The sequence below is a fragment of the Molossus molossus genome, unplaced genomic scaffold, assembly GCF_014108415.1.
Source record: "Molossus molossus isolate mMolMol1 unplaced genomic scaffold, mMolMol1.p scaffold_m16_p_21, whole genome shotgun sequence".
NCBI classification, from domain to species: Eukaryota; Metazoa; Chordata; class Mammalia; order Chiroptera; family Molossidae; genus Molossus; species Molossus molossus.
Genome location: NW_023425357.1, coordinates 14,758,236 through 14,785,907, shown reverse-complemented (window position 1 = coordinate 14,785,907; position 27,672 = coordinate 14,758,236). Strand labels below are relative to the sequence as shown.

General features: G+C 38.2%; 1 protein-coding gene and 1 pseudogene across 1 annotated transcript; one reads left to right on the top strand and one right to left on the bottom strand.

Annotated features, from left to right (window-relative positions):
- Positions 1-925: 925 nt before the first annotated feature.
- Positions 926-26,970, top strand: ZNF567 (zinc finger protein 567). The gene is made up of 6 exons (XM_036274636.1): positions 926-1,004; positions 2,235-2,339; positions 4,960-5,028; positions 20,099-20,225; positions 20,495-20,581; positions 24,639-26,970. Exons 3-6 carry the CDS (start codon positions 5,020-5,022, stop codon positions 26,357-26,359), a joined length of 1,944 nt encoding a protein of 647 aa, XP_036130529.1. The 5' UTR covers positions 926-1,004; positions 2,235-2,339; positions 4,960-5,019; the 3' UTR covers positions 26,360-26,970.
- LOC118638668 lies at positions 15,608-16,336 on the bottom strand (annotated as a pseudogene).
- Positions 26,971-27,672: the final 702 nt, after the last annotated feature.

Genomic DNA, 27,672 nt, shown 5'->3' with positions numbered 1-27,672 from the left:
TGTGTAACCATCCCAAAAGTTTGTGGCTTAAAACAAAAAGCATTAATTAACTCAATATGCTGGGAAAAGTGGGAGAAAAGGAAGCAGCAGGAAACCCCGGAATACAGATCCTAACAAAGGAGAGGACCTAAAATTGGTCCCTGGGAGGGGACACTCTATTGACACACTCCTCTGCCTTAAGCAGGAGGCTGGGCACCGGAGGTGGGGATGCCATGACGAAGGCAGCTCAAGCCAGGCTTCAGTGCAGGACAACTCTGTTTAACCCAGGCATCCTCATTTTCAGGCGCAGATATACTCTCAGGGCGATCTTTAGCTGAACCTCAGTCCCAACTGCTAAACCCTAGAACTGCAGAAATGAAGCTCCACCCTGGTGACAACCAAAACTCCTAACCGATTAGTTAAAAACTTCTTGCATGGCACTAGGTAGCGACAGCACTGTCTTGTGATAGGCGGTCTCAAACCCCACGGGGCGCATACTCCACGTGACAGCCAACCACGGTCATTCAAAAAGTCCGGCATGGGAGCAGAGACAAAAAACAATCACGCAGCTTTCCTGGCGCGCACACACACAAATGCTTACACTCTCTTATACACAGCACCCAGGCCTGAGCTCCGGGTCCACAGCCCTGTCTGCGCCCGCAGGGCTGGCTGCGGGCTTCCTCACCGTGAGCGCCTGCCGGGCCCAGACTCCTAGGTTACCACTAGGGCCTGAGCAATTTGAAGATTACTGGGTGGAGGGGGACCTGAAATGAACAGAGATCAAAGTTCTTTTCCAAAGCATCCGGGGAGGGGGGGAAGGGGGAAGAACGGTGGGAACTGTAGTTCAAAGCCACAAAGACCCGAAGTGCGGGAGGCGTGCCGAGGCCGCGGCGACGGAGCCGCGGAGACTCTTGGGCGGTTGAGCCGGCGCGGAGTACGCAGGCGCAGACGGCTGGCTAGTGGTCGGAGGGGAGGCTGGCGTGTCTTGCGAGCTAGGAGGCGGCGGCTGATGGCCAGACCCAGGGGTAATGCTGAGGACGGGGGCCGGAACCTGGGCTGGGGAAAGCGAGAAAGGAAGAGGGAACCTAGGCTGAGAAGGCCGGGGAGGAAAGCGCGAGTCCTGGCCCTAAAGAAAGCGACGATATGAGCGAGAACCTAGGCAGATGAAGGAGCCGGGAACCGGGAGCCAAGGCCGGCAACGCCGAGGAGGGAACAGGGAGCCCGGCCGGCGGCGGTCCAGGCTGGAGGGAACCGCAGAGGGACCTGGAAGCCCGAGGCGGGTCTGAGCTCGGCTTGGGCAGGGATTTCGTTTGCCCTCCGCCCACAGGGAAACCCCAGCTGTCTGAACAGAACACACGGCGTTCCGTTTGTGTAGTTTTTTGTGCCTGTCCTTGTGTGTGTTTGCGCACGTGTTACTCCGTGTGACGTTGTGACACCGATTGGTTGTGAAACTGATAGGGTTTCTGTGTGTATTTTGAAATAGGTGCGAGTCGATTTGCGTTTGAGACTGTATGCAACTTTGGGGAGGCAACAGTAAAGGGTGAGTGAGATTTTGCTACTTTGTGAAGAAGTATTGTGATGGGCTCCGTGAGATTATGCATGACGTGTGCCTGTGGGATTGTGATTGTGTAGTGGGTGCTGTAACTGTACATATGTCTAATTTTTGAAGTATTTTTGTTTGCACAGGTCGTGACAACTGTGAATGTGGCTCATTGTGTAATTGAGGTTGAGAATTGATTAGTTAAATATGTATTAAGTTATCCGAATATTGGTTATTTTATATGCTTGTAGAATTTGACTCAAGTAAAAAAATAAAGAGCGAGAGAGATTTTTAAAATGGAGAGGATTAGGTAAAATTAAAATAATATTTATATTGGGAGACCTCATATCGGCTAATGACCAATATTTTGAAATGAGTAGAACCCAAAGTTGAAATTCTCAAAATTTCTATTTGGGTTATCGCCCCCGCCCCTACCCCCTTGTTGCAGCTGCTTTTGCTGCTGCTGGATGAATTCCTGGGCAGATTTAATAATTTCTTCAGTCGTTCTGAAGACAATAAAAAAAAATCTGTTGGACATTTAAACACAAGATAAATCCCATCTTATAATAGTCATTTAGTTAAATAAAATATTCATTGTAGAAACCAGTACTTCAAACTTGTTTTAAAAGCAGAAAAAGTCTCCCTTCTGCTGGAAGCCTCCAATTTCTTCTCTAATTCCTCAACCTCTATTTTGTCTTCTCTTTACTCCCTCTAGGTGGGTAGCCTCCAGCTAGAATGGATTGGGAGCTGAAAAAGGGAAGAGAAGTCAGAAGTCAGGGACAGGAAGAGGCTAACATGACTGGTACCATTATAATTTAGTGTAAGTCATCTCACCTTCTAAGAGAACCACTGCTGGGAACTTCTAGATACACTTTTCTTCTCATGACACAGCCACTTACTTCTTCAGCTGCCTCCCCAGTACTTCCTCTAGATATGCAGTGGCCCCTCTGGTCTGATGGCCTGTGTTGTCTCAGTTAGTCTTCTTGGACAGGAGGCTCTGTACATGGGTTCCCCATCTAGCGCCCAGGTGTGAATTAGCTATTTTAGTCATTTTGCCCTCCCAAGTCCTTAAAACATGTACAATTGTCCCACAAATTTTTCTCATCACTTTGGTTTCTAGTGGCATTAGGGTGTGAGGGGCCCCCTGTATGTTATAAGTAAGGGAGAAACACTCACTTTTCTTCCCCCTGGAAAACATTGTTCAAAAAATAATTTACTCCCTTAAAGAGACACTCCCTTCTCCCAGCCTCTCCAGCCTCTTGAAGTAGGAGTTAAATTAACTGTAGAAAAACTTTACAGTCAGCTGTTTTACAAGACTGTATTTTTGAATGAGGGATACTTAGAAGCTTGTTTCGCTTACCATCTTTGGGACATCTGCTGAGACTGAGGCAGAAAGATTCCTAAGTACCATCCTGTTAAAAATGAACAATGATAGCCCTGGCCGGTTTGGCTCAGCGGTTGGAGCGTCAGCCTGCGGACCAGAATCCTGGGTTCGGTTTCCGCTAAAGGCACGTACCTCGGTTGCAGTTTGTCTCCAGTCCCAGTTGGGGTTGTGTGGGTGGCAACCAGCCATTGTGTCTCTCTCACGTTGATGTTTCTCTCTCTCTCTTCCCCCCTCTCTCCCTCCTGCTCTACCTGAAGATAAATGCAAAAAGCAAAAATGTCCCTGGGTGAGGATAAAAAAAAAAAGAACAATGATAACAATTAGAAAACTCAGAGGTTTCTGGGGGGGGAAATTAGCAAGGCACAGATGTGTCTGTATGTGAGTTTATAAATCTACATACAGATATCAATATGGGTATATATATATATCTCAGAAAACATGAAAATGACCAGTAGCCATCAAAAATATGATATACTACCCAGCCAGTGTGGCTCAGTGGATGAGCATCAACCCATGGACCAAGAGGTTGTTGGTTCGATTCCTGGTCAGGGCACTGCCCAGGTTGTGTGCTCCATCCCCAGCAGAGGGTATGCAGGAGGGCAGCTAATCGATGTTGATGTTTCTCTCTCATTGATGTTTCTCTCTCTCTCTCTCCCTCTCCCTCTCTCTCTAAAACCAATAAAAGTATATTAAAATATATGATATATAGCCTGGCTGGTGTGACTCAGTGGATTGAGCGTTGTCCCATGCACTTAGAGATCCCAGTTTGATTCCCAGTCAGGGCACATGCCTAGGTTGTGGGCTGGATCTCCACTGGGGGGTGTGCAGGAGGCAGCCGATCAGTGTATCTCACATTGATGTTTCTCTCTCTCTCTCTCTCCCCCTCCCTCTCTCTCTCTCTCCCTCTCCCCCCCCCCCTTTCCCTCCTCCTCCCCCTTCCTCCCTCCCTTCCACTCTCCCTAAAAAAAAAAAAATTATATATATGATACAAAGGATTGCATGATGTGTTCAAATTTTTAAAAAATATTCCTAAATGATTCAAAAGTAAGACAAAAGAACAAGAAGACGCATGATAAAATGCCCAAACTCTCAAACATTTCATGCAGTTCCATTAAAATTTCAGTAAAATTTTTGAACTTTCTAAAGTTCTTAGGAGAAAATGAACAAGGCAGATATTCTGAGAGAAAAGTAATGAAGGGAGAAGTAGCCCTACCTGATATTAAAATGTGTTTTAAAACTGTAATAATTAGAGTGATCTTGGCAATTATGAACACATCAGTGGAACTAAATAAAAAGTCCAGATCTAGTCAAATAACAAAGGCAATAAAATATATGATAAAGATGGCAGTTTTGGTGAGTGGAGGAAATAGATTATTGTATAACCAGATGGTTCATAGTCTTTTTTAAAGTTATTTTTGTGTGGGAAAAACACACAGTCAAGTGAGAAAGTATCAAAAATTATTTAAAGCAAATTATTAATTTCCTTCCTTTAAAAAAGATCTAATATCAATCTAGAAAATAAAAATAACCTAATAGAAAAGTGAAAGAATTGTAAGAGACAAGGAACTAAAGATGGTTTTTAAACTTACAAAAAGAATCTTCTCTTCTCTCATAATAAGAAAAATAAAAACTAGAAACAATTTATACCCATTAGTTAGGCAAGCATCAAGAAGTTCATATCAGCAGTACTCATCAAGGGTGATAGCTATTCTCATATATTGCTGGTGAAAGTATAAATGGTAGAGCCTTAATGGAGAGCAGCTTGGAAGTAGTTAATATCGGTAGGCTGCTTAGGCAAGAAAAGATGGTGCTAGACAGGAGGGGCGCTTTCCCAAAATTTAACCTGTTGCCCCAAGAGCCTGTGTCTCTGATTTTGGGAATAAAATAAGATTTGTTTAGCTTCATTCTCCCCCCTATATTATTTAGGTGGGATGTTCTGAGTTGACAAGGGCCAAAACAAGGGAAATGGAGGCAATTTAATTTGAATCATAAGAGACCTGCAAGGCATGTGTGTGGTGTTCTATGGCATCTTTTCATCTTGGCTTTGCCTTCTTAGGAACCCCTTGCAAAGAGGATCCCAAAGGAAGACTGGTCATCTCTTGCAAATCTCAAAACCATGGCTCAGGTGAGGTGATGGTTTCTCTCTCATTTTATTTTACAGGATACTTGAGCCTTTGTGTTCTTTGTTTTAAATCCTTCTATCTTTCCCTTCAGAGAAGTGGTCCGCATTTCTTCCCACATTGGCCAGTTAAGCCTTTATCTTCCACAAATGCTCCTAATTTTAATCACTGTTTACACAGTAAGTGGGTATATCATTCATCATCTTTCTCTGTCTGCTCCCAGAAGCAATGCTAGAACAAAAATGCATTTCCTCAAATTAAATGAGAATATATATTACTGCATGAACTTGTCTTGCATAGATAAAAACAGTCAAGGTGGAGATGGAATTGACTGATTATTAAGTGACAGGAAGTCCTATCTTGAGGCTTTGAGACTAGAACTGTGCTTGACAGATTATACACAGAACTGAGACTCCTGTATTTGTCGTGTTTGATTCTTAAATTTTGCTCGCGGCAGCTAACAATTCCTAAACTCTGTGGCTTGCTAAGAACACTTCACCAGTATGCTGATGGTGTTATAGATTTATTTCTATTTAAAACTTTTCTCTCCCGGCTGGTATGGTTCAGTGGTTGAGCGTTGACCCATGCACCAAGAGGTCGCTGGTTCGATTCCCGGTCGGGGGCACATGCCCAGATTGTGGGCCTGATCCCCAGTGGGGGTGCATGCAGGAGGTAGCCAGTGGATGTTCTCTCTCATTGATGTTTTTATCTCTCCCTCTCCTCTCTCTCCAGAAATCAATAAAGAAAAAATATATATATTAAAATAAATAAATAAATTTTTTCTCTAATTTTATATGCAGATGCAGGAGAAGTAATTGTATATGCTTAGGTAAACCACTGAACGAGGATTGTAACTCTTGAAATATTCTGCTCTTGGTTTCAAAGCTATTTTTCTTGGTGTTTTCTTTCAGAACATTTATCTTTATGTGGAGCTGGTAAATACTGGTGTTATCCAGATTTTTGTATTGGTTCTCTTCTCTTTACAGTCTTCTGTTCTTTTTTTTTTTTTTAATCCTCATCTGAGGACATTTTTCCATTTTTTTGTTGAGATAGAGTGGGAGAGAGAAAGAGAGAGAGAGAAACATTGACGTGAAAGGGACACATCAAGTGGTTGCCACCTGCACAACCCAACCAGGGCCAGGGACAAACTGCAACTGAGGTACGTGCCCTTAGCGGGAACCGAACTCGGGTCTCTCTGGACCGCAGGCCAACGCTCTAACCGCTGAGCTACACCGGCCAGGGCCAGTCTTCTGTTCTTATTCACAATCTACCACTGTTATTCTAATGATGCTCAAATTATTTTATTCAGCCAATAGGGCTGTGAAGGCCTGGGTAGGGGGGTTGTGGCAACAGGCTGGGGAGGGTCAATGGGGGATAAAAGGGGAGCATCTAATACTTTCAATAAAGGTAAATTTTTTAAAAAGATGCTCAAATAATTTAAATCGTAAACTGCTATTCTGTGTCAAAACCATATCCAACTTCCAAATAGATATCAGCATCACCTGTATGTTCCATAGATACTGCAGGCACATGCCTAGACTGACTTACCTCATCAACACCTGCCAGTCCTATTCTTTTTTTTTTCCCCAGTCTGCTTGTGGCCCCAGCCCACCTGCTAATACAGCTGACTTGAGTTAGATGTCTCTCTTCCACTGCACAACCATTTAGTGTTGAATCTTACTCCTTATACCACAGATCCCTTCATCACCACTGACATCATCTTTGTTTGGGTGTCTTTTTTTATAGCAGTCACTTGTCTTCCCATTTAACACATTTACTTCTTTTCCCATCCTTTACGCACTCATCCCAGTACTCGTGAATCTCTGTGTTTCTCACACTTTTTAACTTAAAAAAATTGTGGTAAAATATACATAACAAAAATTTACCATTTTAATCATTCTTAAGTGTATAATTCAGTGCCATTAAGTACATTCACATTGATGTATAACCAGCATCACTATTTCCAGAACTTTTTTTAAAATATAATTTTGCCAATTACAGTTGACATTCACTATTATTTTATATTAGTTCCAAGTGTACAGTGTAATGCTTAGGCAATTATACAATTTGTGAAGTGATCTCCCTAATAATTCAAGTAACCATTTGGCACCCTACATAATTATTATAAATCACTTATTGAAGGGACTGTCTTGACTCCAATTGTATACTCTAAACTTTTTTGTCATAGCTTAATTGACCATATAGGTGTGGGTTTATTTCTGAACTCTGTATTCTGTTCCATTGATTTATGTGTCTGGTTTTATGCCAGTACCATGCCATTTTTATCACTATAGCCTTGTTGTATAGTTTGCGTCAGGTAGCATGATACCTCCAGCTTTGTTCTTGTTTCTCAAGATTGCTGAGGGGTCTTTTTTGGTTCCATATGAATTTTAGGACTATTTGTTCTAGTTCTGTGAAAAATGCATGGGTATTTTCATAGGGATTGCATTGAATCTATAGGTTGCTTTGGGTAGTATGGACATTTTACCCATGTTACTTTTTCCTATCCATGAACACAGTAGATGCTTCCATTTATGTGTATCTTCTGCATTTTCTTTTGTCAATGTCTTATAATTTTCCAAATTCAGGTCTTTTACCTCCTTGTTAAATTTATTCCTAGGTATTTTATTTTTTTGATGCAAGTGTAAATGGGATTGTTTTCTGAATTTCTCTTTCTGGTAGTTTATAATTGGTATATAAAAATGCAATTGATTTCTGAGTATTAATTTTGTATCCTGATACTTTACTGAATTCATTTATCAGTTCTAGTAGTTTTATAGTGGAATCTGTAGGGTTTTCTCTCTATAATATCTTGTTATCTGCAAATGATGATAGTTTTATGTCTTTTCTAATTTGGATGTTTTTATTTCTTATTTTTTTGGCCTCACTGCTGTAGTTGGGACTTCTAATACTATGTTGAATAAGAGTGGTGAAAGTGGATATCCCTGTCTTGTTCTTGATCTTAAGGGAAATGCTTTTAGCTCTAATTTCCCTGTTGAGTATAATGTTAGCTGTGGATTTGTCATATGTGGCATTTATTATTTTGAGATATGTTAACTCTTCCCACTTTGCTGAGAGTTTTTATCAGAAATGGATGCTGGGTTTTATCAAATTATTTTTCTGCATCTATTGATAGGATCATGATTTTTATCCTTTATTCTATTCATGTGGTTTATCACATTAACTGATTTGCAGATTTTGAACCATCCTTGAATCCCCAGAATAAATATCAATTGATCATGCTCTGTGATCTTTTTAATGTATTGCTGATATTTTGAGGATTTTTGCATTTATGTTCATCAGGGATATTGGCCTGTAATTATCTTTTCTGTCTTTTTTTTCCTTGTTATGTCTTTGTCTGGTTTTGGAATCAGGGTAACACTAGCCTCATAAAATGAGCTTGGGAACTTTTTCTCTTTATGAATTTTTTGGAATACCTTGAGAATGGTAAGTATTACTTCTCCTTTGAATGTTTGGGATTTTTTTGATTGCTGATTCAATTTTGTTGGTCAGAATCAGTCTGTTCAGATTATCTGTTTCTTCAGTCTTGAAAGATTGTATGTTTCTAGGAACTTACCCATTTCTTCCAGATTGTATAGTTTGCTGGCATATAATTAATTGTTCATAGTATTTTCTTACAATCCTTTGTATTTCTGTGTTTCGGTTGTCACTTCTCCTCTTTCATCTTTGATTTTATGCATTGGGTTATAAATGCAAGACTCTTCTTTTTGTCTTGATGAGTCTGGTTAAAGGTTTATTAGTCTTGTTGATCTTTTCAAAGAACCAGCTATTGTTTTCATTGATCTTTTGTATTTTATTTATAATTATTTTATTTCCACTCTGATCTTTATTATTTCCTTCCTTATACGCTGGACCTTGTTTGTTGTTCTTTTTCTATTTCTTTTAGGTGTAAGGTTAGATTATTTATTTGAGATGTTTCATGTTTCTTGAGATAGGCCTGTACAGTGATACCTTGGTTCTCGAACGCCTCGGATTTCGACCAAATCGGTATTCGACCAGGAGATTCGAGAAACTTTTGTCTTGGAATCCGAACAAATATTTGGAACTCGAACTTCCGAGATGAGCCGAGTTGAGCCGAATGGCGTTCATTCGGCCCAGCGCGCCTTGCTTGCGTCATCAGTGTGAGTGCAGAGAGAGAGTCACACTTTGTGGAGAGAGTCACGCTTTGTGGAGAGAGTCACGCTTTACACTGAATTTAACCCTTAGACATACTGTACACTTTTATTTCTTGTTGAGACTTATGTTTTTCTACATATTATATACAAATTAGGCCAGTAAATAGGCATTTTCTGGGGCTTGGAACGAATTAATCCAGTTTCCATTATTTCCTATTGGGTTTCATTGCTTCGGTTCTCGAACAATTTGGTTCTCGACCGTCCTCCTGGAACGAATTATGTTCGAGAACCGAGGTATCACTGTATTGCTATGAATTTCCCTCATAGGATTGCTTTACCAGTGTCACAGAGGTTTGGGGTGTTTGTGTTTTCATTTACAGTTGTCTCAAGGTATCTTTTAATTTCTTCCTTGATCTCATTGTTAACCCATTTGTTGTTTAGTAGCATGTTATTTAGCCTCCATGTGTTAGTGTGCTTTTTGTTTTTGTTATAGTTGATTGCTAGTTTAATACCACTGTAGTCAGAGAGGATACTTTATATGATTTCAGTGTTCTTAAATCTATTGATACTTGTTTTGTGGCCTAGTATGTGGTCTATGCTGGAAAATGTTCCATGTTCACTTGAAAAGAATGTGCATTCTGCTGCTTTGGGGTGAAATGCTCTAAAAATGTCAAATCTGGGGACTTCCGGTCAAGATGGCGGCATAGTTAACGCGGTATCGCGTCCTCCCACAACCACATCAAAGTTACAACTAAACTACAGAACAACCATCATTCAAAACTGCCTGAAATCAAGCTGAATGGAAGTCCTACAACTATGGAATTAAAGCAGCAGCCACATCCAGACTGGTAGGAGGGGTGGTGGTGCGTCGGGCTGGTCCCATACCCACGTGTAGGGGATAAAAATCAGGAGGATACCTTGGCTGGGAAGGTCCTCCCTGAGGACTGAGGGGTCCCCGTCTCTCACCAGGCGTCCCGCTCAGAGTTCCAGTGTCAGGAAGAGAAGTCCCCATAACTTCTGGCTGGAAAAACCAGCGGTAACTGCGTCTCAGGGAAGCTGACGCGGCTGGATCCCCAGGCAGCTCCTTAAAGGGCCGGCGCACAGACTTATCGGACTCACTCCCTTTAAGCTTGGAGGGGAGGCAGCTCGAGGGGCACCAGAGACATACAGGGAAGAACTGAGCTGTTTGGCACTGGAGTGAGGGCTGGAGAGGGGGCTTTCTCTGGGACAAACGTGCTGTAAGAGGCCTTTGTTCCTTTGGTGAGCCATTCCTTGGGCCCGCAGACAGCTGCCATATCTGGGATTCCAGCAGCCTGGCTCACATTGGTAGCCCCGCCCTGGTGATTCCCTGAGGCCCCGCCCCATCCCACTTTCAGGCCCACACAAGCTGTTGCCACTTGCTTAACCATAGGATTGGCCTGTCTTGGATCCTGCTTCAGGTTTTCCTAAATTCTTTCAAACAAGCAGCATCTGGTCTCAGATAGCCCCATACCTCTCGTTAAGTAATACATAGAAACAAACACAGGGAGGCAGCCCAAATGAGGAGACAAAGAAACAGGTCCCAAATAATGAACAGAACAAAACCCCAAGAAAAGAACTAAGTGAAATGGAGATAAGCAACCTAACAGATGCTGAGTTCAATATACTGCTTATAAGGATGCTCAATGAACTTAGTGAGAACCTCAGTGAACTTAGTGAGGGCCTCAAGAGCATAAAAAAGGACCAGTCAGAAATGATGGGTGCACAGTCAGAAATGAAGGAGGCATTAACTGAAATAAATAATGTACACAGATTCAATAGTAGAGTACGTAAATCCAAGAAGCAAAACATTGATTTGGAATATTAGGAAGCAAAAAACACCCAATCAGAAGAGCAAAAAGAAAAAAGAATCCAAAAAAATGAGAGTGTAAGGAGCCTCTGGGACGACTTCATGCGTGCCAACATTCGCATCTTGGGGGTGCCAGAAGGAGAAGAGAGAGAACAAGAAATTGAAAACCTCTTTGAAACAATAATGGTAGAAAACTTCCTAACTTGGTGAAGGAAACAGACATACAAGTCCAGGAAGCACAGAGAGTCCCAAACCAGATGAACCCCAAGAGGCCCACACTAAGACACATCATCAAAATGCAAAAGGTTCAAGACAAAGACAGAATCTTAAAAGCAGCAAGAGAAAAGCAGTTAGTTATCTACAAGGGAGTTCCCATAAGGCTGTCAGCTGATTTCTCAAAAGAAACTTTGCAGGCCAGAAGGGAGTGGCAAGAAATACTCAGAGTGATGAAAAGCAAGAACCTACAACCAAGATTACTCTATCCTGCAAAGCTGTCATTTAGAATCGATGGCCATATAAAGACTTTCCCAGACAAGAAAAAGTTAAAGGAGTTCATCACCACCAAACCATTATTATATGAAATGCTGAAGGGTCTTTTTGAAGAAAAACATAAAATATATGAACAAACAAAATGGCAATGAATACATATCTATCGACAATGGAATCTACAAACAAAATGAACGGGCAGAACAGAAACATTCTCATAGATACAGAGAACATTTTGTTGGTTGCTAGATGGGAGGGGGGTTGGGGAAATGGGTGAAAAAGGTGAAGGAATTAAAAATTACAAATTCATGGCTAGACTGACAAACCTCAAAGGGAAAGGGGTTGGGGGATGGGAAGAAATAAGCCAAAGAACTTATAGGCATAACCAGTGGACACAGACAACAGTGTGGGAAAAGGTGGGAGGGGGCGGGTGTGGGGAGGTGGGGGTCAATGGGGAAAAATGAGGAACATCTGTAATACATTCAACAATAAAGATTTAAAAGAAAAAAAGAAAAAGAAAGCTTCCTTCCTCCTGACTCAGGGAAGGACTCTGAAAAATAAATAAATAAATGAATTAAATAATAATAAAAATGTCAAATCTATGTTATCTATTGTGTCATTTAAGGCCATCTGTTTCCTTGTTGATTGTCTGGAAGATCTATTTATTGATGTCAATCGGATGTTAAATGTTTTCATATTTTAACTGGAGTTTATAGTTTATCTACAGTAACAGTCAAATGAGAGCTGTTCTGCACTTTTTCAAGCAGAACTGGACACCCACCCTTATTTTTTAAATCAACTTTATTGAGGTATACTTTACATACAATAGAAAGCACCATTTTAAGTGTAGAGTTCATGAACTTTGAAATAAGTATGTAGGTCCTGGCTGGTTTGGCTCAGCGGTTGGATCATGGGCCTGCGGTCCAGAGAGACCTGGGTTCGGTTCCTACTAAGGGCACATACCTTGGTTGCAGTTTGTCCCCGGCCCTGGTTGGGTTGTGCAGGTGGCAACCACTCGATGTGTCCCTTTCATGTCGATATTTCTCTCTCCCTCTCTCTCTCTCTCTCTCTCTCCCTCCCACTCTATCTGAACAAAAAATGGAAAAATGTCCTCAGGTGAGGATAAAAAAAATTAAATAATTACATAGGTCTCTGTAATCATTACAACAATCAAGATTACAAAATTTCCATTACTCTAAGAGGTTCCCTCATGCCCCAATACATCCAGTTGCTCCACTGCCACCCCAAGGCTTCAGTAATCATATCTGCTTCTGTCATAAATTAGTTTTGACTTTTCTAGAATTTCATATAAATGGGATAATAGCATATGTGTTTTTCGAGGGATTTGCCTATTTAACTCAACATTATGTTTTTGAAATTCATTCATGTTGTTGTATATATGAGAGCATTCCTTGTAGTGTTGAATTCTAGTATATGAATGAATAATATACCTCAGTTTGTTTATCCACTTACTTTTTGATAGACATTTCTTCCCCACTTTTTACTATAATGAATAACACTTCTGTGGACTTTTGCAGATGAAATATCTGCATGAACTATATTTTCATTTCTTTTGGATAAATACCTAGTTGTGGAATCAGTGAGTTGTATGAAAAATGTATGTTTATCTTTATAAGGAACTTCCAAATTGTTATGCAAAGTTATGCCATTTTACATTTCCATCAGTAATATTGACATTTACAATAGCTTCATAGCCTCACCAGCACTTGGTATGGGTGCTTTATAATTTTAGTCATTCTTGCAAGTGTGTAATGGTATTTCATTATTGTTTTAACTTTCATTTCCCTGATATGAAAAATGGTGGGCATTTTTCCTTTTGCTATTTGTCATTTATATAATCTTCTGAGTTTAGTCCTTTTGCCAACTTTTGAGAGGACTGGTTGTTTTCTTATTCTGATGTTATTAGAGTTCTTTATACTGGTCTTTTGTCTGATAAAAGTACAATAAATATCTTTTCTTAGTCTATGCCTTGATTTTTTATTTTTTTAATGATGTCTTTCAGAGCTGACTTTTTAAAATTTTAAGGAAATCTGGCTTATCAGGTTTTTAAATTTTATGATCCATGACTTTTGTGTCCTATCTCAGAAGTTTTTGCATACTCCGGGGCTGTGCATATTTTATTCTTTGTTTGAGATTTTCACGTATGGTTTTTAAGTGAATAATCCATTTCAACTTAATTCTTTTGTATACTGTAAGGTAGAATTGAAGTTCCTCTTTTTTTTTTTTTAATTTGAATGGATATCATGTTTTTCCAGAGTCCGTGGAAACACACCCTTTTTCTTCTAAATTATCCTGGAACCTTTGTTGACAGTCATTTGACCATATATATATGTGTGTAGGTGTGCTTCTGTAGTGTATTTCATTGATTTATATATGTATTCTTTTGCCAGTGTAACACAGCCGTATTAAGTCCTGAAATCAGGTAATGTGAATCTTCCATCTCTACTTTTTAAAAATTTGTTTTAGATATGCTAGGAGTTTTACATTTCCATGTAAATTTTAGACTCAACTTACTGATCTCTATAAACAGTCTACTTTGACTATGATTGTGTTTTTTGAAGACATTGTGGATTGGTTGGAGATGTAATTGGCATGATAACATCTTCTAATCCATGCATCTTTTGTATCTGCATGTTTATTTAGGTCTATTTATTTATTTATTTTTCTTTATTGATTTTTTAGAGAGAAAGGGAGAGGGAGAGAGAAACATCGATTGGCTGCCTCCTGCATGTCCCCCACTAGGGATTGGGCCCACAACCTGGGCATGTACCCTGACCAAGAATTGAACTGGCGACCTCTTGGTACATGGGACAATGCTCAACCAGTGAGCCACACTGGCCGGGCTATTTAGGTTTTTTAAAGTTTCAGCAGTTTTTTATAGTTTTCAGTGTACAGGTCTTACAGATGTTTTGTTAATTTTATTCTTTAATTCATTTTCAATTATTGTTAGTATATAAATACAGAATTGATTTATGTATTTTGATATTTGTATCCTGTGACCTTGCTAAATTTACTTATTTCTAGTACCCTTTTTTGTAGATTCTTTAGTCCTTTCTGCATACCTGATCATGTAATCTGTAAACAGTTTGTCTTCTCTCTCTTCAGTCTTGTATGCCTCATATTTTTTTCTCATTCATTATGCAATATCTATAACATTGATAGAATTGGTGAGAGCAAATATATGTAGATTTTAAATTTTATCTAATTATTTTTCTTCATTTGAAATAATCTATGGTTTTCTTACTTTATTCTGATATTATAATGATTATGTTATTGGTTTTCAGATGTTATACCAACTTTGCATTCCAGGGATAAGCACCACTTGGTCATAATGTGTAATGCTTTTTATATATCATTTTACTCAATTTGCTAATATTCTGTTAATTTTTTCTAAATCAGATTTTACCAAGGATACTGCTCTGTGTAATATTCTTTTAATGTATTTTTCTGGTTTTGGTAAGAGTGTATTAGTCACTTTATAAAATAAATTAGAAAGTACTCTGATTTTTATAAAGATTTAGTAAAATATTCTCATTAAACCTTTTTTATTTTTGGCAAATTAACATTTTTTATTACTGTGTTTTCACCATCAAATCTTATGATCTTGATCTTTTCTTTTTGCCTTTGTATAAGCCAAAAGAGAGACATTGACTATTTTAACAAACTTAAAAACTGGATTCAGCAACCCGAACTTCATCATTTTCCTTAATAAAATTCAAACAACCATCATTGAGTATAAAGGCTGTGATTTTCTTTTTTGCCATTCTTGATCAGCTAGATCCTGACCCACTTCCTGATGTCAGCTGTTAGCTGTTTGGTGTAAACCTCCTACTTTTTCCAGCACAATTTCTTTTGCATGGGAAGCACCTCCAAAATGGTTGGGCTTTAGGGCTGTGCCCAAATGGGCTTTCTGGTACTGTTTATCATGTCACTTCTGATCTTGTCAGTAGCTCTGGAGCTTGTTGGCAGTATGAAGACCACAGCACATGCCCATCCTGCCAATGCAACAGGCCTGAGCAAAAGAGCTCTCATTAACTCTTTTTTTTTTTTCAATTTTAAAGGAGTCGCTGTTTTTTAACTGAACAGATTACAAAAATAACCATAGTACATACCTTAATTCATCCTTCTACTAAGCCTGTTGATCTGGTCTTCCCTGTTACCAGCAAGCATCTCCACCTTCTACAAAATGGATGGTCTTTTCCTTCAGTTCACCTCATGGAGAAGATAATTTGAAGGGCCACAGGAAGTTGTTTGCTTTTTTGAAGCGTTTTCCAACAGTAAAGATCTCGTGATTCAGATTCTCCATGCAGTTGATGACATATTTACCAAGAGATGGAGCAATCACTGTGGAGCAGGGCAATTTGTTTTTTATTGATTTTGCCATAAACCATGCTTGTAGATAAATTCATTTCCTAACTTCAGGTTTGGGTACCTCATGTAATATTTGGTTCTACATCCTCAGCAAGTTAATCGAAGCCTTGTTGAGCTTAACAGAGGTGCCATTGAAGGTCTGGCGATGGCAAAGAAGCTGCAGCACCTTTTGGACATTGGGGCTCACACCATTGATACCTCTGATCCTGAGGACAAATGCCAATTTGAGTTCCGCAGGTACATAGAAGTTACCAGCTTTTATTGTCATCCTAGCTATTTGAATCTCAGTTCTGTACATCTGTCTATTAACACATTTTTATAGATAAACTTTCTCCTTACCTTTCAAAGCATCTTTTGGGCAAACTTCTCTCTCAGGCGCTTGATCTTCAGCTCTACGAAATTCCTTCACTTTTTCTTAAGGGTTTCTGGCATAGCAGGAACCTTCTTCTTTTCTTCTGCAGCCTCCATGGTTCCAGCAGGAAAAGAAGAAGTTGGTGCATGTGTTCATTAACTCTTAAAAGTTTGATAAAATTTACCTTGAATCGTCTGGGCTTGAAAAAAATTTTCTTTTTTCACAAAGCTTTCCAGGTGTCTTATGAAGCAAGAGGCTTAGGAACTTTTGTTTGTTTTTTTATTTTTATTGTATTTTTAAATTAAATTTATTGGGGTGACCTTGGTTAATAAAATAAGTTTCAGGTATACAGTTCTACAGTACCTCATCTGTATATTCTATTATGTGTTTACTACCCGGAGTCAAATCTCCTTCCATCACCATTTATCCCCCCTTTACCCTCTTCTACCTCCCCCCACTTTCCCCTTCTCTCTGGCAATCAATACTGTTGTTTGTGTCCATGAGCTTTTGTTTTCTCTGCTTAATCTCTTCACCCATCTCATCTGGCTCCCAATACCCTCCCCTCTGTCAATCTGTTCTCTGTATCCATGGGTCCATCTCCACTTTGTTAGTTTATTTTGTGTATTCGATTCCACATATAAGTAAAATCATATGTCTTTCTCTGGCTGGCTTATTTCACTGAGCATAATACTCTTAGTCCTGGAAAAATGTTTTTAAGAACCTTCTAAATTGCATAATCAGTATCTTTAATAGGTTAGGTTTTTTAGATTTTATTTTTCTTTTGGTAACATATTTTTAAGGGAAAATATTTGTCCTTTCATATACATTGTCTAATTTATTGCCTTGAATTTATTTGTAATTTACTCTTGTTACCTATTTAATATCTGTAGGATATTATCTGCTAGTAGCTATATGTGACATCCCTCTTTAGAGCTTAATCCACCTAACTGGAGGTTTGTTAATTTTATAGATATTTTCAAGAATTTGGCTTCAGGTTTCATTAATTTGTTTTTTCCCAATTATTCATTTTCGAGTCTACTGATTTTGTTTTTATCTTTAAAATTTTCTTCTACTTGCTGTGTGTTTACTTTGCTCTTTCTTTAAGATAATGGTTTAAATTATTAATATTAGATCTTTCTTATTTTCTAATATAAGCATTTAAGCTTACAAGTTTCTCTCTTAGCCTCCTTTGATTGCATGTTCAGATTTTGATCTATTCTTATTTAGTTCAATATATTTTATGAACATTTTCTTTTTTATTATTCTTTGATCCAAAATTGGTTACATGGAAATATATTGTCTAATTTTTAAACACTTGGGGCTTGTCTAGATACGTTATTTTTATTGATACTTAATTTAGTTCCTTTGTGGTAAGAGGACATGCTCTGTAAGATTTGTCTATGCATAGTCTGTTTTCTCTTGAAAAAATAAATGTATTGTGAAATTATTGAAATGGTGTTCTATAAATATGTGAGTTAGTTGTTTGTCAGTATTCTTTGAGATTCTGAATCTTTACAGGTGTCTGCCCCATCCATTCTTTTGGTCTACTTCTTTTGGTTACTGACAAACATTAACATCAACCCTGATTTGGGACTTTTTTTTGGTGAATACCTCTATATTAAGTTTATTATTTATTTACTTTTTTACTTTATTTTTATTATTGATGCTATAACAGAAGTCCCCCACTTAGCCCCCTTGGCCCACCCTCACCCTGCCCCTACTACCCCTCCCCCCTGGCCATCACCTCACAGTTAGTTGTCTGTGTATTTACTCTTATCATTATGAAATGTTCTTTGTAGTAGTAATACTCTTCCATTTGACAAACGTTTTTTGCTTTTACTATAGCCAAATCAGCTTTACTACAGTTAGTATTTATATGTTTTTTCCATTCTTTTTCTTTTAGCATATTGGTGTCCTTGTTATTTAAAATATTTCTTTGTAGATTGAACATATTTGAATGTTGCTTTTTATACATTGTAATAATTTTGGACTTTTTATTGCAGTGTTTAGTCCATTTACATCTAATACAATTAAAGGTAGAGTTGGAGTTAGGGTTGCTATTTTGGTATTTGTTTTTTGTATGCCTAATCTGTTTTCTTTTAATCCATTTAAATTGGCTTTATATTATAGGGCAGTTTTAGGTTCACAGGACAATTGAGTTGAAAGTACAGAGTCTCAGTTTACCCCCTACCCCACACATGCATATCCTCCCCCACTATCAACATCTTGCACACCAGAGTGGTACATTTGTTGCAGTCAAGGAACCTACATTAACACTTCATTATCACTCAAAGTTCATAGTTTACATTAGTGTTCATTCTTGGTGTTGTGTGTTCTATGGATGTTGAGAAATGTATAATGATATATATCCACCATTATAGTATTATACAAAATAGTTTTACTGTTCTAAAAATCTGTGGTCTACCTTTTCATCCCTTCTTCTCTAATTTCTGGCATCTTCTGATCTTTTTACCATCTCCATAAATTTGTCTTTTCCAGAATGTTGTATAGTTGGGATCATAAAGTATGTATGATTGGCAGCTAACACTTCGTAATATTCATTAAGGTTCCTTCTACCAGGTTTTTGTTTCTTCCTAATCCTGTTTTATTTGTGTCCATCAAATACACTTTGATAATATATCTTTATTACTTCATTGACATTTTAGTGATCTCTGTATTATTTTGTGGTTGCTTTAGGGATTACAACACTCATCTTTAACTTACTATGATTTACTTAAGAGATAATACTGAATTATTTAAAGAATATACATCAATCTTACAACATTATAGATCTGTTTCCTGACCTCCCCATCTTTTATTTTTTTCAGGTTTGCTTTTGTTTTCTTCTGCTTGAGCTATCAGCAGGTTGTGGATTATAATCAGCAATGCAGAAACTTCAATCTCACTAGGAGCACTTCTGTTTTTCAAAACTCTTTTCTGATATTTTTCTGTCTGCTTTTTCCTAAGCCCTCTGTGATCTCTTTAACAACTGCTTAGTTTAACTCTCAGTCTGGAGTTCTGGCAGTTTATACTCAGATTTTAGGTCTCATCTGTTCTGTAGTTCTCACTTTCAGAATTTATCCCTAAATCTCCAGCTCGTCTACCATTCATTTCTGTTCTATACCATGTTTGACGAAGTATGCTGTGGTTTCCTACCTTAAGAACTATGGGGTTTGGGGTACAGTATTTCATGCAAAAAAGCCACAAACTTAACAGTCTTACCCACTGCAGTTGGGTAAGGATATTTCTGCTTGTTTTGGGTGCTTGTCAGTGCCATCTATTAGTTGGTTATTATATATTGTATTCAGATTTTATAATTATTATCTGATAGGTTGTTTTCCTGGCCAGTTCACTCTATGATCACTTTTCATGGGAAAAATCACTCCCATGCATTTTAAAACCATATTCTACTTGCACATCACAATAATCTTGAAGAGGAAAAAGTTAACCTCTTTAGTGAAGGCTGAGAAAATTGCTGTGTTGTGATATACTGCATCTTGTTCATATTTCTGTTGTGCTACCTGTAACACTTTGCCAGTTTGTGTTTACACATACTTTATTGAAGGTATGTGTTACAGGTTTTGAGGCTGTAACTTCTTGTGAGCAGGGACAGTGTGCAGTGTGGTATCCCAGTGAATGAATGCAGTATTGGGGTACAAAGTGACGTCCCAGTAAGTAGTTTTAGAATGAGTTATTAAATAAATTTGGTGGCAGATACTTGTATTTTGATTTTGTTTTCCTCATAATGTAAATCACAAAACAAGAAAAATGATAGGCTTTCTTTACACGTTTTTTCTTATGAATGCCACAAAGAAACAGGATAAAAACTTGTCCCTAATATCTAGTCAGCTTGCTGTGATCACAGTTCCTATCCATTGCAGGGATCAGTGTCATTCAATGATGTGACTGTGGACTTCACACGGGAGGAATGGCAGCACCTGGATCCTGCTCAGAAGACTCTATACATGGATGTGATGTTGGAAAACTATTGCCACCTCATTTCTGTGGGTAAGAAAACCTGTTTGAAACTTTCAGTAGCATGTATTTTCCTTCAAAGTACCTAAAGTATGTGTGATCTTGAATTTCAGGAAAAAGAGGTGATGCATTCTTTTTGGTTATCAGAATGAATGACTGCAACTTTCACTTGCCCAGTACAGCATGTTAAGTTTACTGTTATGCAAAGGTGTATCTTACTATGCCGTACTGAAAATGTACCTTATTAATTTTTTCGAGTATATTGAACCCTAAGCAACTTAATCCAAATCTTGCCTTATCAGGGTGTCACATGACCAAACCTGATGTGATCCTGAAGTTGGAACGAGGAGAAGAGCCATGGACATCATTGACAGGTCACACCTGCTATGGTGAGTTTCTGACTTTCAGGCAGATGAAACTAGTAGAAAATAAAATTTTAAGTGGTTATGAGGTTGGCGACAACTTTGAAATATTTTGGGAGTTTCTTTTTAAAGGCTCTTAACCTTTGGAATGACCATGTACCTGCAAACTTTCTAATATTACTGTCCCTATATAATATTCTTTCCTAGTTTGGTGTTATCAAAGATAGTTGCCACTCTTGACCTAACCTAATCAAAATGTACTATAAGTCTTCCTTCTTTTAGAGCTTTTTTTGTTTTTGGTTAATTCCCACCCAAGGACATTTTTCCATTGATTTTTTAGATAGAGTAGAAGGGATGGAGGGAAACAAAAAAAAAAACAACACACATCAATGTGAAAGAGACATTTCAACTGGTTGCCTCCCACACGATCTTGACTGGGGCTAGGGATCAGATCTGCAACCCAGGTATGTGCCCTTGAGACCTTTTAGTCTGAGGGCCAATGCTTTAACCGCTGAGCCCAACTGGCCAGGGCTAGATCTTTTTTTTTTTTTGCCTTTTTCTAGCATTCTAAGTCCCTTCTCTCATTGCCCTTTTTCTTTCTTTTATAGATTTCTTCCTTTTAGGAATTCTTAAATCTGTCTTTAAAAAGGAAAAAAATTCTTGGTTAATGTTTTTCTTCTCATTTGCTTACTATTTTCTTTCCCTTTCTTACCTCATATATTTTTTTTTTATCCTCACCCGAGGACATTTTTTCCATTTTTTGTTCAGATAGAGCGGGAGGGAGAGAGAGGAAAAGAGAGAGAGAGAAACATCGACGTGAAGGGACACATCGAGTGGCTGCCACCCGCACGTCCAACCAGGGCCGGGGACAAACTGCAACCGTGGTACGTGCCCTTAGCGGGAACCGAACCCGGGTCTCTCTGTACCGCAGGCCGACGCTCCAACTGCTGAGCCAAACAGGCCAGGGCGTTACCTCATATTTTTTATGCTAAGTCTAAGTTCCCATTCTCACCATAAACATAACTTAATTTGAAAACTTCCATGGCTTGGTCCAGGCTGAATATTTCATAGCTAGCATTTTCTTCCACTAAATGTTGTGATTCATTTTATATGGCTGATCATCATTCTTTTTTTTTTCTATCCTCACCCGAGGACGTTTTTTTCCATTTTTTGCACAGATAGAGTGGGAGGGAGAGAGAGGAAGAGAGAGAGAGAGAAACATCAATGTGAAAGGGACACATCGAGTGGCTGCCACCCGCACGACCAACCAGGGCCGGGGACAAACTACAACCGAGGCACATGCCCTTAGCAGGAACCGAACCCAGGTCTCTCCGGACTGCAGGCCGATGCTCTAACCGCTGAGCCAAACCGGCCAGGGCTGATCATCATTCTTTAAGTTAATCCTTTGTTTGAGTAAAACACTAACTCATTCTTATGATTTTCTGAGTTACTATTTCCAGCTTGGTCTGTTTATTTCACTACTGTGGCCATATCGCCTGAAACAGTGCCTGGCATGTAGTAGTCACACAGATTTATTTATTTTTAACATATATTGTTTCTTATTTGTCTGATTTGTCCTCAAGGGATAAGCCTTTGGATTATAATTTCATCCATTCTCAGGACTTAAGCTCTTTGTTCTTTGTCAATGCCTCTAAGCAGATATACTCAGCATATTTCTCTCACCTTCTCTCTAGTCCTTTAGGAATTCTACAATCTTATGTCTTACCTATTTCATGATAATGTGTTGGACATGAAAATCACTAATACTCCTAGCTCTTAAATTCTTTTATCTATTTCTAACTTATTTTTTCCCACCTCATACTAGCTTGATTCTTCTGTTTCTGTCATCATCTCTTATGGTTCTCTTCACAATTTGTGTTATGCTTATCAGCCTGTAAAATATATTTACTTCTTTCCATATTTACATTTCTTACTGACTTTATACAAAATAACAACTATCTTATTTCATGTGTTGATTATTGTTGTTGCAGTTCAGCTTTGCTATAATTTTTTCTACGTTTTAAAATTTACATTTTTACTTTTCTGTCAAGATATATCTGTTACTTGTTGCCTGTTACTTATTTTTTATATGAAATTGAAATTCTTTATTATTTAAGGACTAACATACTAAGTTTTAATCTAGTCTTTTCAAATTTATTTCTCTCTCTTGTGGGAAACTCTTGCTAATTTCCACTTGATCCAGTCTACTAACTTTTCTCCAAAGATGTAGGATTTGTCATATATTTTTCATTGTGTTCTTCCTTCCACAAACTGTGTATCTTATGGTTGAGTCTTGAGATTTCCTGTCAGTGAACTACTTACTGCTTGACCACTCCTCATTATATACACTGTTTTTTGTTTGTTTTTTCTGTGAATTCCTTTGCTACTTACGAATTGTAACATACACAGTACTTGGATATGATTATCTAAAGTAATGCCTGATTGTACATGGTTTATGCTTAAGGATTCTTTGCCTCAAAGATAAGATCCCCTGTTTCAGTCTTTGCTGTAGTATATAACTTGTTAGGTATTTAGTAGTTGCTTCCTGAAATGTTTGTGAAGCTATACAGGGGAGATATATCTCATTTCCCTCATTCAGAAAGCATGTACTTATAAGTTCCTTTCAGATATACCTGTTTAGGCCATGTCAGTATACATTCTAATTGAAATGTTTGGTTTCTACCAGATACTACATATGATTCACAGTATTAATGTAAACTTTTTTTTTTTTAATCCTCACCCGAGGATATTTTTCCATTTTTTGTACAGATAGAATGGGAGGGAGAGAGAGGAAGGGAGAGAGAGTGAGAAACATCGACGTGAAGGGACACATCGAGTGGCTGCCACCCGCACGACCAACCAGGGCCGGGGACAAACTGCAACCGAAGTACGTGCCCTTAGCGGGAACCGAACCCGGGTCTCTCCGGACCGCAGGCCAACGCTCTAACCGCTGAGCCAAACCGGCCAGGGCTAATGTAAACTTTTTATGGCTTACATTTGTCAGATATGGGAACAACCCTTAAAATTTGTTTGAATATAAAGAGTGATTCTAGGGGAGGTAAAGTTTTGTTTACAGGATAAATTCCTTATATGTTAGTATTGGTGGTAATGGACTTCTAGGCAGAAAAATATTTTTGAGCCTAGATTTAGCACTGTTCCACTAGATTTGGGTGGTTGCAAAGTAACAGGTCAAATATAGCTATAAACTTGTAAGGGAAATGAAGGTTAAAGTTAAGGAATAATCTAGAACTAGAATGAACCATCTCATGGAATTGGAGAACATTACTGCATTGGGGGAACTCTTGAACAGTCTTTAAACCTGAAAAAATAAGTCATCAATTGAAAAGAGGAATAGTTACAATTGATGGTCATGAGTGTTTTTCTGTATTGAACACAATTCTGAAAGAATTGATAGTAACAGCAATCTGGATACACCAGTGAATGTACCCCTAGTCTGTTTTAAATTTTCTGTTGTGTTTTTTGTCAGAAGAGAAAATGATTCCCAGCTATATGGAGAATTAGACCTAGACTATAGGATAATTTTTCTAAACACTAAGGAATTCATGCTTGGAATAATTAATTAACCATTAATGGCTACGTGGATGGGAGTGGTGGAACAACTGGAAGTGTTTTACCTTACAATCTAGGAATGATAAATAAAAGTATAGACTCTGATCTGTGTCCTCCAGAAGTAATCCCTTCTCTAATATTTTCCCTGAGTAAGCTTTTTTACTAGTCTTGTCCATCCTACTTAAAGCTTAAAAGCCCTTGATAGTTTTACTTTATTGCCTCTAAATCTACCTATCCAAACATGAATACCTCTTCTACAATTTTTGTCTTCTCTTCACTGTTCTTGTGTTCAGTCAACTTTGGTATATGAAGTTCTGGTGCAAAGAGAAAAAGTTATTAGCATTCATTACTTTTTTTTCCCCACACTGAAGCAAGTATTTTATTTAACTTTTTTGTCCCATGCAGGAGTAATTTATCTGGGGTCTTTTTTATCTCATATAATGAACCCTAGTTCAGTTCCTTTTCATAGAAAATGTGTGAACATTCACAAGTTTTTATTAATTATATCTTCTAGAAAAAAACTGGAAAACTGAAGACTTTTTAGTGAAATTCAAAGAACACCAAGATAAATATTCTAGATCAGTTGTATTCATAAGTCATAAAAAACTGATTAAGGAGAATAATAATGCATACGACAAGACATGTACTTTAAGCAAAACCCCGATACATTCAAAAAATCTAATTTCTGAATATGACCATCATGGAAAGATTTTTAAAAATGTATCAGAATTAATCATCAGTAATCTGAATCCTACAAGAAAGAGGCATAGTGAGTATAATGGATATGAGAAATCACTCTTCAGTGCTAAACCAGAGACAGCTCACCATGGAGTCAAATCCCATAATCAACATGGTAGGGCTATCAGTCATAATGAAATGCTTATGCAGTGTCATAAGATGGAAACACCAGCACAGTCATTTGGATATAATGACTGTGAGAAATTACTGCTTAAAAAAGGAGGCTTACTTACATATCATAGGGCTTACAGAAATGAAAACCCATCTGAATATAATAAAAGGAGAACAACAACCAATATTGAAAAAAAACATATATGCACTGAATGTGGGAAGTCCTTCTGCAGGAAGTCAGTATTGATTCTGCATCAGGGAATTCACACAGAGGAAAAACCCTATCAATGTCATCAGTGTGGAAATTCATTTAGAAGAAAGTCCTATCTCATTGATCATCAGAGAACACACACAGGAGAAAAACCCTTTGTTTGTAATGAATGTGGTAAGTCCTTCCGCCTAAAGACAGCCCTCACTGATCATCAGAGAACACATACAGGGGAGAAATCATATGAGTGTCCACAGTGTAGGAATGCCTTCAGATTGAAATCACACCTCATTCGTCATCAAAGAACTCATACAGGAGAGAAACCATATGAGTGTAATGACTGTGGGAAGTCTTTCCGCCAGAAGACAACACTTTCTCTACATCAGAGAATTCATACTGGAGAGAAGCCCTACATTTGTATAGAATGTGGGAAGTCCTTTCACCAGAAGGCAAACCTTACTGTACATCAGAGAACTCATACAGGGGAAAAGCCTTATATTTGTAATGAATGTGGGAAATCCTTCTCCCAGAAGACAACCCTTGCTCTTCATGAGAAAACTCACAATAAGGAGAAACCCTATATTTGTAATGAATGTGGAAAGTCCTTCCGCCAGAAGACAACCCTTGTAGCACATCAGAGGACACATACTGGGGAAAAATCTTACGAATGTCCTCACTGTGGGAAGGCCTTTAGAATGAAGTCATACCTCATTGATCATCACAGAACTCACACGGGAGAGAAACCATATGAATGTAATGAATGTGGAAAATCCTTCAGTCAGAAGACAAATCTCAATCTACATCAGAGAATTCATACCGGGGAAAAACCCTATATTTGTAATGAATGTGGGAAGTCCTTTCGCCAGAAAGCAACCCTCACTGTACATCAGAAAATACATACAGGTCAGAAATCCTATGAATGTTCTCAATGTGGAAAAGCCTTTAGCAGGAAGTCATATCTCATTCATCATCAAAGAACTCATACAGGAGAGAAACCATACAAATGTAATGAATGTGGGAAGTGCTTCCGCCAAAAGACAAATCTCATTGTACATCAGAGAACTCATACAGGGGAGAAACCTTATATTTGTAATGAGTGTGGTAAATCCTTCAGTTATAAGAGAAACCTCATTGTCCATCAGAGAACTCACAAGGGAGAAAAAATGGAAATGCAGTAAGATATGATTTCTTTGGGAAACCAACCTTCCCAAGTTATTGTAAAACTTTAGTTTTTTTTAAAAGCATGTTAATAAGGTAATTTTAATCACAAATGTAATAATAGTTATTAATTTAAAACACCATACAGCATAACTGTTTTACTGTTTGCTCACATAAAAATGGATGTGGTCATTGTTACTGAACTCTATCAGCAGTGAATCTAATTTTTTGTTTTCAAGTTCTGTTGACAGTTTCTTTTTTAGAAGCATACATGGAGAGGCAAGATTTTAAAATGATTACAAGCATTAGTCTCCATAAAAGAAATGAAATATGAACTGTATTTCTCATTGCATTCAGTGAAATAAAATAGTTGTTACTTCCCCAAAGATTATCACATCCTTGGCTTGTAATATCATGCAGTTTTTGCATGTCTTTATATATTTTTATCACACCTCATGAATTCTTTTCTTTTTTCAGTCAGCATTCTGAAAATTCATATATTATTGTATGTGGTGGTAGTGTTTTCATATTCGCTTTGTATGGTATTCAATTTTTAAGAATATATTGCTGTTTATCCTCTTGATGGTTATTTGTATTTTTTATAATTTTGTGTTGTAATAAAGATATTGCTATAAATATTCTGGTATATTTCTTTGTGCATTTGTGTATGTATTTCTGTTGATTTTTTTTTTTTTATTGTCACCTAAGGACATTTTTCCATTTTTTTGTTCAGATAGAGTGAGAGGAAGAGAAAGAGAGAAATATCGACGTGAAAGGGACACATGGAGTGGCTGCCACCCACATAACCAACTAGGGCCGGGGACAGACTGCAACTGAGATACATGCCCCTAGCGGAAACTGAACCCCGTCTCTAAACCTCAGGCCGACACTCTAATCACTGAGTCAAACTGGCCAGGGCTTTCTGTCGATTTTATACTAAGACTGGAATTACTCCACCCAAGGGTGTAGATAACCTTTTCCAGCTTATGCTAGATACTGCCAAACATCTCTGACCTTTCTCATCATGAAATGATTCACTCTGGAGAGTAACAGCTCCGATTGTAATCAGTGTGGAGAAAAGTCTTTAGCAATCATTCAACTGGATAATTCCTATTAAAAACAAATCCTTATGATGTCATAATTGTGAGAATGTTGTTAGTCATGAACACATGAAAGTTATTAATATAGAAAGACCTTTAGCCCTGGCCAGTTTGGCTCAGCGGTTAGAGTGTAGGCCTGTGGACCAGAGAGTCCTGGGTTCAGTTCCGCTAAGGGCACGTACCTCAGTTGCAGTTTGTCCCTGGCCCCTGTCGGAGTCGTGTGGGTGGCAACC

Coding starts and splice junctions, on each gene's coding strand:
- ZNF567 (XM_036274636.1), top strand. Junction 20,226..20,494: donor TTGCCACCTCATTTCTGTGG/GTAAGAAAACCT, acceptor TTGCCTTATCAG/GGTGTCACATGACCAAACCT. Junction 20,582..24,638: donor GACAGGTCACACCTGCTATG/GTGAGTTTCTGA, acceptor TATATCTTCTAG/AAAAAAACTGGAAAACTGAA.